The sequence below is a fragment of the Anser anser genome (assembly GCF_964211835.1).
Source record: "Anser anser genome assembly, chromosome: 4".
NCBI lineage: Eukaryota > Metazoa > Chordata > Aves > Anseriformes > Anatidae > Anser > Anser anser.
This window is the reverse complement of record NC_139724.1, coordinates 34,235,942-34,246,648: the sequence shown is the minus strand read 5'-3', so window position 1 is coordinate 34,246,648 and position 10,707 is coordinate 34,235,942. Positions and strand designations below refer to the sequence as shown.

General features: G+C 39.1%; 1 protein-coding gene across 3 annotated transcripts in view; it reads right to left on the bottom strand.

Moving 5' to 3' along the window:
- LRBA (LPS responsive beige-like anchor protein) overlaps positions 1–10,707 on the bottom strand; it is a 397,026-nt gene that overhangs the window by 178,672 nt on the left and 207,647 nt on the right. For all 3 annotated transcript variants that reach the window (XM_083836333.1, XM_083836331.1, XM_083836332.1), the window contains 2 exons: positions 3,890–4,036; positions 1,146–1,282 (listed from right to left, as the gene is read on the bottom strand). In XM_083836333.1, coding sequence (XP_083692459.1) covers positions 1,146–1,282; positions 3,890–4,036 — 284 coding nt within the window. The remainder of the gene's footprint in view (positions 1–1,145; positions 1,283–3,889; positions 4,037–10,707) is intronic.

Here is a 10,707-nt window from a genome sequence, read left to right as displayed (position 1 = left end):
GCAAAGAGTAAGCATATCAAAATTTTAAGAGCTATTTCATACTTGAAATCATCTCAAAAACATTTCAGGACCAAAAAAAAAAAGTTAAATTTCATTTATGATGCCACATAAAATCACACTTCTAACTAATCACTCATACTAAATTCTGGTTCAAAGAATTTCAGTGTTCTTTTTCAAAACTTATTTATTCCTTGATAGGATTTGATAATCCCAGCCTCCAGACCCACTGAGGCCATTTTTAATACAGACAAGAGCAATTTGCTCGATAGGAACAAAGAACTGAACTGGTGCTTAACACACAAGGAATTGTCTGCAGACAAGCAGAAAAACACTACATCTTCCTGCAAGTTATTTTCCCTTCATAAAGAAATTATTACCATGTTTAATAATAAGCAGGTATTTTAAAAATCAAGAGACATCCCTGTGCTTAAAATGGGATACGAGAATATTTATCGGTAACGTGTCATACTTTTGAAATGCTGCCGCAATACTGTAGAAAACATTCAAGTGCAACCTTGTTAAGCTGAGCTCAGAACAGCCTGCCTTTGCATTGGAGTTTTACTGAAAGGTTGCTCATTCTAAACAAACACTGGTAATCAAGTAACTCAGAGCAAATAAAGTTCGTGGAAATTAACAAGTCAGTTCAGAAACGTATTTTAAGAGGGCAATTATGTTCTGTGCTTAGGCACAATAAATAGTAACAGGCCCCGTAAAATCGGTTATATAATAATACGATACAGAAGCACTGAAAACTTAAGAGCGTAGGAAGTTAGGCACGATGTTATACTGGCATTATATAAAAATAGGAAAGTAAAACAAAGCATTTGGGCTAACAGCCTCGTTGAACTTTCCAGTATTCACACAGGCCTGTGATTCAAGATGTCTTTATTTAAGATGCCTCCCTGGAGCTTTATTCGCAGCAAGCTAATTAACATTCAAGTAGGGTCGAATTGTGGGAGGGGGAGAACGGGGAGAAGGAGAGGAGGTGGCACTTCAGTGAAGTTCACTAACATATATGGTCAGTGGCAAACTTACTAAAGCAGGGACACTGCGGGCCAACAGAGGTAAAGGAAGTAGAATGAAAAATTAAAGGCCTCGGGTAATTTGTCATCATCTCTCAGAGCTCAGGGTCAATGATCTCTTACCTTCGGGTCGATTTTCTTAAAACTGGGATCTTCTTCATCCACCTCAAAGTAGAGCTCAGAAAGAGTGATGGAAAGAGTGCCTTTCACTACCACCGAGGGTGCCACAAGCTGAGCTGGTGCGCTTAGGGCAACTGGTCCTGCCAAAGAGGGAGAACACCAACAATTTTCAAAATTACTTGCTTTTCAAGCTTAGAATGTGAAAATAAATAAAACAGAGAGCTTAGCTCTTCCTTAAAAAAACAAAACTTTTTTTATCCCAGAAAAGAACATATGTAATAGATTTACAATGTCTCTGTTCTGCCGAACGTTGAAGCAGCTACAATTGCAAACTGATGCATATATTATACATGCCAGAGCTGGCTTTAGCATGGCAATATATAGTTTTTCCTCAGCCACGTTTTCTTTTTGAAAAAGTTCAGTGGTTGCATACCTTCTGGTGTATGCAATAGAGAGTGTGCACACAAGCACTTGAAATCTTACTGTCAAACGTGTTCTGTAGGTACTGGAGAGTTTCAATAGCTTTCCACAAAGATGAACACAGCAGTCAAGGCTCAAAGTTGTCTGACTGTGAAGTGTTCCCTCATGGATGATAGAAATCTATTGTTAAGGTTAGACAATGTTACAGAGCCTGAAGTAAAATGTTTTAAAGATGCTTCTGATTCCATGTTAAATATTGTTCAAGGATTCCATATAGCATTAGTGTAGCTCGGGGACTGTGGGAGTAAACAGCTGGAGGGTTGGTTTCCAACTGAATGAATTTTTATTGGAATAATCACATCTCCACAGGGCTTATCACAGGGACAAATCAGACGACTACTGAAAACAATAGGTTCGGCATAGATCTGACAATACAGAACCTCTTATATAAACTAACACACACGGAGAGAAAGCAGGTTAGGTTTGTCATCCAGCTGATTAAGAGCTAAGGAAATGAAGTTACTTGGTCGCACTATTATCTGACTTTTATAAAACAGTGGAAGATATGAAAGTGACACAGACAATTTTGTTTTAATAAAGCATCTATAAATGAGGTACACACATTCAGGTAATCAATGTGAGAATAACTGACAAAAAATTCAGATGAATTGTCATTTCCATCGATTGTTAGGAGGGTGATGGTCCTTAATCTCGCATCAATCTCAATGTGTGCCACTAGGACAAAAGAAGAGATGCTCTGTTGAGATCAGAGCAGCTTTACCCTCTATTCCCAATGTACAAATACATTGTGTTTGCAGATGGGCATGAGATAGCTGCAGAACTGCCATGATTTCCCAAAGCTCACCCCCACAAATGGATGAAATAAGCAGCTATGTGTTCTTTTGCTGTCTCCCTTTGCCCTCTGTACATTAGCATGTAATCCAGAGGAGAAATAACATTTTTTCAATCACTCTCAGACATTCAATTACAGGGCAAGCAGACAGCTGCAGAAGCTGGGGCAGTCCAGGTCCTCTAGAAGACCCCTGACAATTTCCACTTCATTTCTACCCACACCACTTTATTAGTGAGGATTACTTCTTAATCCTATTGCCATTGTCAAGATTATATAATTAAACTCCCCTTTCACCTCTATTACAGTATGAATGTATTACTGGAACCAATGAATGTATAATAAACGAGAAGGAAACACAGAAGGCTGTTGAGAAGAAAGCTCGTGGTAGAAAGAAAAAGATCCACGTACATAAAATGCCATTGCATTATTCTCCTATTTCTTTATTTTCCACAACCCTTCCTATGTAGGTTTGGTGTTTGTTTTTTATTTATTATTATTTTCAGTATGTTGTATTTTTAACTTTGCTTTTAATAACTAAAGAGTGGAAAGCAGTTCAGGCAAGGGATAAGCAAACTGACAATAAATATTCACTTCTGCTAATTTCACTAAATCATCATAATGTAAGATTACACTACTAGCTTTTTGGGGAACCAGAATTATCCAAGCAACGACATTTTTCTCTAACAAAAATGTGCATGGAATACCCCAGGTAAGAAAGCAGCAAAACACAGAGAAATTTGCATTTTCATGTAAACCCATGTTCCTCAAATAACAATGAATTTGCTTTATAACTCCCAGTGAACCAAGGAAGTTACTATTTACATTATGAACTCTACAGAAATTGACTCATCCCACTTGGATTGCAACAGCAGCAAAGGTTCGTAAAATTAATCAAGTTCAAGGATCTAAAGTACTATCTTTTTCTGCAGGAAAAAGAAACAAAGTCAAATACGGTTATGGCCTGTGGAGAAGGGACTTGAATGAGGGAATGACAAGGGGTTTAAGGCAGTTAAATCCAGTGAGCGCACAGATCCTTGAAATCCAAGTAAATCACTAATACATACAATTTTATAAATTCGGGGGGAAACAGGACTCTGAAACTCTCCAAAGCCTTTAATTACAAATGACTTGCCTAATTGCCCACTAGGTCTGATGTTTTGAGGAATGAAACGAGGTCAAAAAAAAAAAAAAAAGCTCTTTGCTGGGTAGAGCTTCTTTTTCTAAGGAAGATTTCCTAGAATACAGACATCTGCCATGGAAGCAAGCAGGTTATAAAAGCCCAAGAAAGAAAATGCGCAACTGTCCTCAAGTAAATTCCCAGCATCAGATGTGTACAGAAAGTGATCTGAAAGACCCAGTTATGGGAAGGAACAATTTAATGATGTGTATCCTAAATTAGTATTCACTGCAGAGCAGGGGAGATGAGAACTTAAACAGTAAAGAAGCTGAGAAGAAATTAGATAACTGAAGTTACCCGTTAAGTTCTCCACTTCTCTCTCCTCAATGAATGACGTGATATCATCGTCGCCTTCCAAGAGAATCTCACTTTCTGAGTTCTGATTTCCTAAGACTTGACTCTTGATGGACTGCTTTCCTTTAACAAGTATATCTTCATCAGGAGCTGAAATGAGAAAGAGACACTGCTCTGTCAGGTTTCGGAGGCAGAGACAAAGGAGTATAGCTTTGTTTTCTGTGTGTGTGTGGGTTTTTTTTCTGTAAAAAATGAAAGTTGAGAAAGAAAACGCCGTTTCAGACTAGCTACGGGAAGTACCTGCCTTAATCCTCTAATGTTAAAACACAGCTACTTTTAATCCTATTAAGCCTGCCCAAAACTACCCGGAGCTCTCTGCAGCGTTTAACTCCGTTTCAAGTGCCTGTGCCGGGGCTGGGCAGGGAGGAGGAAGGCAGGACGGGCTCTGCTCTCTCCGGCCGCGGGGCGAGTTCCCCTGCCGGCGGCAGGTCCCGCTGTCCCCCTGCCCCTCAGCAGCCTTCCAGCCCCGCTTCTCCGGCGTGGGGGGCAACGGGGAGGCACGGGGGGGCTTCCCCTGGGCCGGAGCCGGGGTGCACCTGCCCGCGGGAGGCACGGGGATGTGCCGCCGCGAAAAAAGGCGACGGCAGAGCAGCGTTTGCCTGCAGCAGCGCGGCCGCCACCGCCCAGAAGGGCGCTACCGGAGCCCGGCCCCCGGTCCCCTCCGGTTCCCTCCTGCCCGGGGCGGCCCCCGGCCCGCAGCCGGGCCCCGGAGGCGGCAGCAGCCGCCCGGGAGGTGCCGGTGCCCGCCGGGAGCCCCCGCAGCATCCCCCCGGCCGCCGGCGCTGCGGCTGCTCCGTGGGAACGAGGAGCCGCGGCGAAAGGGGGAGGGCGAGAGCTCGCCACGCTGAAGTTGCCGCTGGTTGGCAACCCTTAATTCCTTCTCTCTCTTTCGAAGCTGAAACCGAGCGGGGTATTTCTTTAAAAGCGATCTAAGAATGCCCACGGAACTGCCGCGCTGGAAAAAACGTGCGCCAAGCACATCGTGAGCGACTAACTTCAGCACACTGCTCCTTGCTGTCGCTGATTGCTGCCATACACGGTTTGAAGTTCCACTGGCTGGGTTAAAAAAAAAAAAAAGTTAATCTGCAAACATTTACAGAAGAAGGCAACTCCCCAGTGGCAATATATAAAGTTTAAATTAAGTAAATATATGCACATAAATTGCAAATAATAAAGTTTTCAATTAAGTGAAAACTAAACCAAAAAAAAATCTCCCAAACCCTAAAAAATATCAACAAATATTCTGTTTTTGCCACATGCCTGGAGCTTAACAAAGATAAAAAGTTTAACTTGCCATACAAAATAAAATTCAATTTATGCATGGTCATTTCTCCCCAAACAATAGCTGCCACTTGTCAGCCTTCAAAAAATAAAGTATTGAAAAGCTTTAACTGCATTGTACAAACACAGATTTTACTTTCTTCTAAAACGTATTCATGTAAATAATGGTAACTCCAATTCTGGAATTGTTCAACGTGAGTTGAAAACCTTCTTGTCATGGAAAATATGCAGCTGATATTTAGGAAGGTTTTCCTGTAATTAACTCCCCCTTGAGGATTTTAAGTTAGCAGCAGTAAAATTACCAACAGTATACTAATACACACCACATGCACTGTTGCTCAGTGGCCCAGCAGCATTCTGTTGAAGATCAAAAAAAGTAAAATAGAACAAAACCATGCCAGGGATAAAGTAAAGGATAATCAGCCCTTTTTTCTTCTCCCCTTTTTCCCCCTATTTAATGCTAGAAAACTCTATTCGGTGTTTCAAAAACCTCCATGTGCATAGTACATAGCTGTCATTTTTGCTTCCTTCATTATAATGTCACACTGAAGGTACTATTTCATACTAGCCTTCTACCTATTCTCATTTAAGATTGATTTGAGAGCCAAGATCAAAGTTCAATACTTTTACATTTAGCATAACTTGTCCAAGTTACTAGTATGTCCTGCAGTCTTTTTTTCTCATCTATCACTAAGAAAAAGTAAAATCAATATGGCCACTTCCAAGCCAGAGACAATCGGGTAACAGAAATGCACACCTCCTGCCTCGTCTTTCCTCATTCTGATGATATTTATTTCTCAAACTATATTATAGCGATTCAAAAACATACACCTTGCATAACTGCCTTTTTTCAAGAAAAGATTTTAGATTATAAGTTTAGTCTGACTTTGTAAATTGTTTACATTTTTGTCATCTCTCCGCACAATGTTGGCTACCCACGTTTCCTGACACGTGCACCGTACACACAAATGTGTAATGTACGTGCGCAGGGAGACACAGGCACCAACTACTGGAAGGCAATCAGACACCACCCCGAACCAGAATCTGCTTTTTCTGTACGGAGCTGAATAAAGCACTGCACCTACAGCCAACAGGCACAGGCACAGTGAGTATCTGTGTAGAAATGGAATACACTCCACGTGGGTTCACCTGTTTTGTGTATTGCATGCACTTAGGTAAGCCACAGTGTAGTTCTCTCTCTGTATTTACCTACTAGAGATGCACACGACAGAGCATGACAGCAAGTGCCAGATTCCGTTCCCATGTACGTGCAGGGGTGTCCCGCACTTGATTTCATCTGCCACGTCCCAGATCCTGCTGTCACCTGTAACGCAAGCTGCGCTCTGCCAGGCCTGCCTAGCCTTGGCATGGCCAGGCTTCTGGCTCCAGCCCTGCAGATCTGAGCAGTCGCTCACATTCACGTTTTCAAGATCAAGACCAAAAGGTATGGCCTATGTTCTGCACAGGGTGTAACAGTCTGCTAGCAGAGTGTTCCTCTGGCACACTAATTTCATTATTATATTTCATTATTCTAATTCCATGCAATCCTTCCCAAATTGCTCTCTAGGACCCGCTTCCTTCAAGGAGCTTTTAGCAAACATCTCTGCATCTGCACAGAGCCTTCTTTATCCCAGTCAAACCTCTGGAACATTCGGGTGTAAAAATAATTTCACTTAAATCATCCACTGAATGACAGATTGTTTTAAATTGTTTGTCTATAACTTGCAAGAAAAAAAAAAGGAATTCTTAAAAGCTGTTTGAAAAATAAATTACCAGAAAGGACCGTACAGAAGGTAACTTACTATTGCTTTTTATATTTTTAATGTCTGGTAAACGTATCAGAAAAAGCAATTCTGGGAAAGGATGCACTAAAAAAAATTTACTATCGTTTTGTTAGTTGGGCCTCCCAGAAGCCTCCCTTAAGTCTGTTTGTTTTGTTTTGTATTTTTTTAAGGCAACATTGGGAAAAACAAACACTTTCACATCAGATTTCTGAAATATTCTTTTTAAGACTTCTTTTCTGTCCCCTGAGTTTAGGCAAAGAAAACTGGCCAGTCAAGTTCAATATTATATAGGATCGGTTGCTAGATACTTTCAGTGGCAATGTTGTGAACTCCGCCTCGACTGAAATACTAAAGACTGTTTTAATCCCCTCCCCCCAGGTTTTAATAAATGTCAATGAAAATAAACAAGCAGACACACCACCTGTTAAAAAGCTTGGTACGGCATTTCCAAGCAGGTAAAGATTCTCTTGCAAAATAGTGTTCTGGGGAGTCAGGCTACAAAACCCAACAGGGCTAAAGTACTCATTTTTGCATGATATTACTTTCCAGGAACAGAAATTTGACTTTCACATCTATATAATTCATAAACCCTTTGGTTTCATTTCTAAACAATGAGTGGAAAATGGAAACAGAAATAAATTAACTCTTTGCATCCCACAGCATCTTCACCTCTTTGCTTCCCCCACACTACATTACTAGCCTGACGTTTATAAATAGCCATTTTGGAAGGTGTTTTTTTTTTTTTCCTTTGAAAAATTACCTAAAGCTTTTTTTTCCCAAGCAAGTTAATGTGAACTTGGGAATGGCAATTAAATTGTCAGAATTAAAAAATTTGTTTTTAACTAGAAGGTAGCCAGAAGTATAGTCATGGGGCTGGTATTGATTGTCTGAACAGAGAACATTAGTCTTCAGGTATTTATTCTGCCACCTCTGCACCAGAGGCTCTCCTTCAAATCAAATCAATCCCTGGAAAAGATTGGTTCTTGCTACTAAGACACATAACTAGGCTGCAAGAGAGCTGATTGTTGTTGTTGTTGTTGTTCTCTATAGGTTTTACTGAACAATATCTAGGCTTCCGATTGTTTCTAAAGCTTTTTCACAGTTGCAAACTGTGATCTTTTCCAGACTGTGAGCTCTCCGGGGCAGGGAATATACATGATTTGATTTGCAAGACACCAAGCAGTTGATAATGTGCACCTACTAGTGAAAAGTGTGCTAAATTCTATGCTCGCAAGCACGCAATAGTACTTTCCCATTATTTATGCATTATTTTCCTGTCTCCCTTTTGGCAAAATCCCATATGCCCAATTTCAGGTTTTGGTTTTGTTCTGTTTAGTTTTCAGAAAAGCTTAAATAGGCAATAGGGAACCTTTATTCACCATTTTAAAAATGCTTTTTCTTCAGAGACATGTAAAATTAATTGAAATACAATAATTAATGATAAATTATTGATAAGAAATCATAAAGCACCAAGACAAATCCATTGCAAATTCTAAGTATATCCACAACCTGGCAACGCGGCCTGAACGTCCAGTTCTGAAAATCTGAAAACAATTGGATTTTCTGACCTGACATCACTTAATATTAAAAGTTTATAAACACATTTCAGAAAGAAATAAATCAAGTGACTGTTCAAGCTGACCTTTCTGATAACTGCACCTTCTGATACTTTCTACAAAAAAAACCTTTGTATTCCTATAAATTAAATATAGCTTCTGGTTGAACAGCAATTTGCATTTGGTCATTTTACACTTTGCCAATGGAAAGTCCTCGATCAAGACAGTTGCACACCTACCTACACTCCAGCAGATGGTCATTCTCTATACTTTCAGAAATCACATAAATTGCATTATGATTTAAGGTACACTAGAATATTCACTTGATAAAGAAACAAAATGCCATCAGACAACTAAGGTACTATGCAATTAAATTCAGAAGAGAACATCAAGAAATTAAATATAATAGAACACTTACGGATGTCAAATGCTGAACAGAAGGACTAACAAAAAAAAAATTAGCCCCTTTCAAATTACTGGGGTTAGGTACCAGCTACATATTATCAAATAGGGCTACTTTTATTCAATCTTATCAATTGATCTTTGTATCAATAAAAATTGTACTCCTGTCAATTACAAACTGCATATGAGTGATAGCCCTTGAAATATAGCATGGATTAATGAAAATATCACGTTACTATGAAAGATGAATAATTCTATTAGTGTGTTTACTTTCGAAAGAATTGATTACACAAATATAAACAGAAGCTGTAAATAGTTTGCCGTAAAAATAACAGTATTTTTCAGTGCTTTGATAAACAACATAAAGATTAAATAGGAACATACAAGGAGAATACGTAAAACTGTGTCAAGTCCTATTTAACTTAAACTACACAATTTTAAAGGGGGGCAGTTCTTCTTTATCCAAGGATATTATTGAACAGAAAAAAAAAAAAAACTTGTGTCCTTAAAGTCCATGGTATAGAAACAACACACGGTACTAACAAAACAAGCCCCAAAGAAAAAGTGGGTTAATTAATTCTACATCTTGTTCCTCTTTCTATAGTCAAAGATGTAGGTCTCTATGAACGTTGCTTTTAGATCACTTTATTGACTATTCTCTGCATGGTCATTTATTTTAAAGGACTGATGTCACATTTGGCATTATATCAGCTGACATATTGTAGACATTTTCTTCCAGAAATGGCTCTTTAAGGCTGAGTGCCAGAGGTTAAGATGCCTGATGGAAACTAACTTTACGACAGTGATGTTCTTCTACGCTCGTACAACAGTCTTAGTAATTTTAAATTAGCATAAAGTGCATGCCTCCACGTATCGTGTGTGTACGTATATATACACACGCAGTAATTCAGACTAAATATGAAAAAACTGAATTTAAATGATTCTATTCAGTGACATGTACATTCAAGAGGAAGGGTATTCAGTTTTAAGCATAAGCAAATTATTTTTAAATAAAAGGTGGATTTTTCAACCTTATCAATGTATCTTCATTAGATCACAAAGACAAAATTCTAGACTAAAACCCAAAGTTCCTCAGCTTTGGCTTTTTAACTTTTGGTTTATTACAAGTTCTAAAACTGATTATCTCCTTGGTTTTGTAAATACATTCCAACAGAACAGACATAGCAGCATGTAGCTGGGTGATCCCTGATAATAAAATGGGGGGGAAAAAACTGTTAAAAATGCGACCTGTTTTTAACATCACCAGGTAGAAGTCATTACCATTTATTGCTTGAACAATCCTTTACATTTTGGCATTTGTTACTATTTCTTCCATATCAAATTTTTACAGAAATACTTGAGGACTTAAACACACGCAAAAGTCTGAATAAAGTTTTGCTCTAGAAGCATTATTTTTCTTTTTATATGTCTGTAAGGATAGCCTGATATATGCTCAGGCTAACTGAAATAATTGGTGTGGATTTCTGAACAGGGACCATTGTCTTTTGAAGTTACTATGGCATAAATAGGTAATTTACCACAAGAACATGTGTCCAGGGTTTAATGGCAAAATTACATCCACCTTTTCTTGTACTTACCGAGACCTATATTTGAAATCACTGTATGCAAAGTGTGCACAATGTGCCATCTCAGCTAAGATGTAATGAGGAGGCTTACCAAATACCAGCGTTGCTTACGATAAGCAATGGTCAGTTTATCTCTGTACTGAGCATGTCTG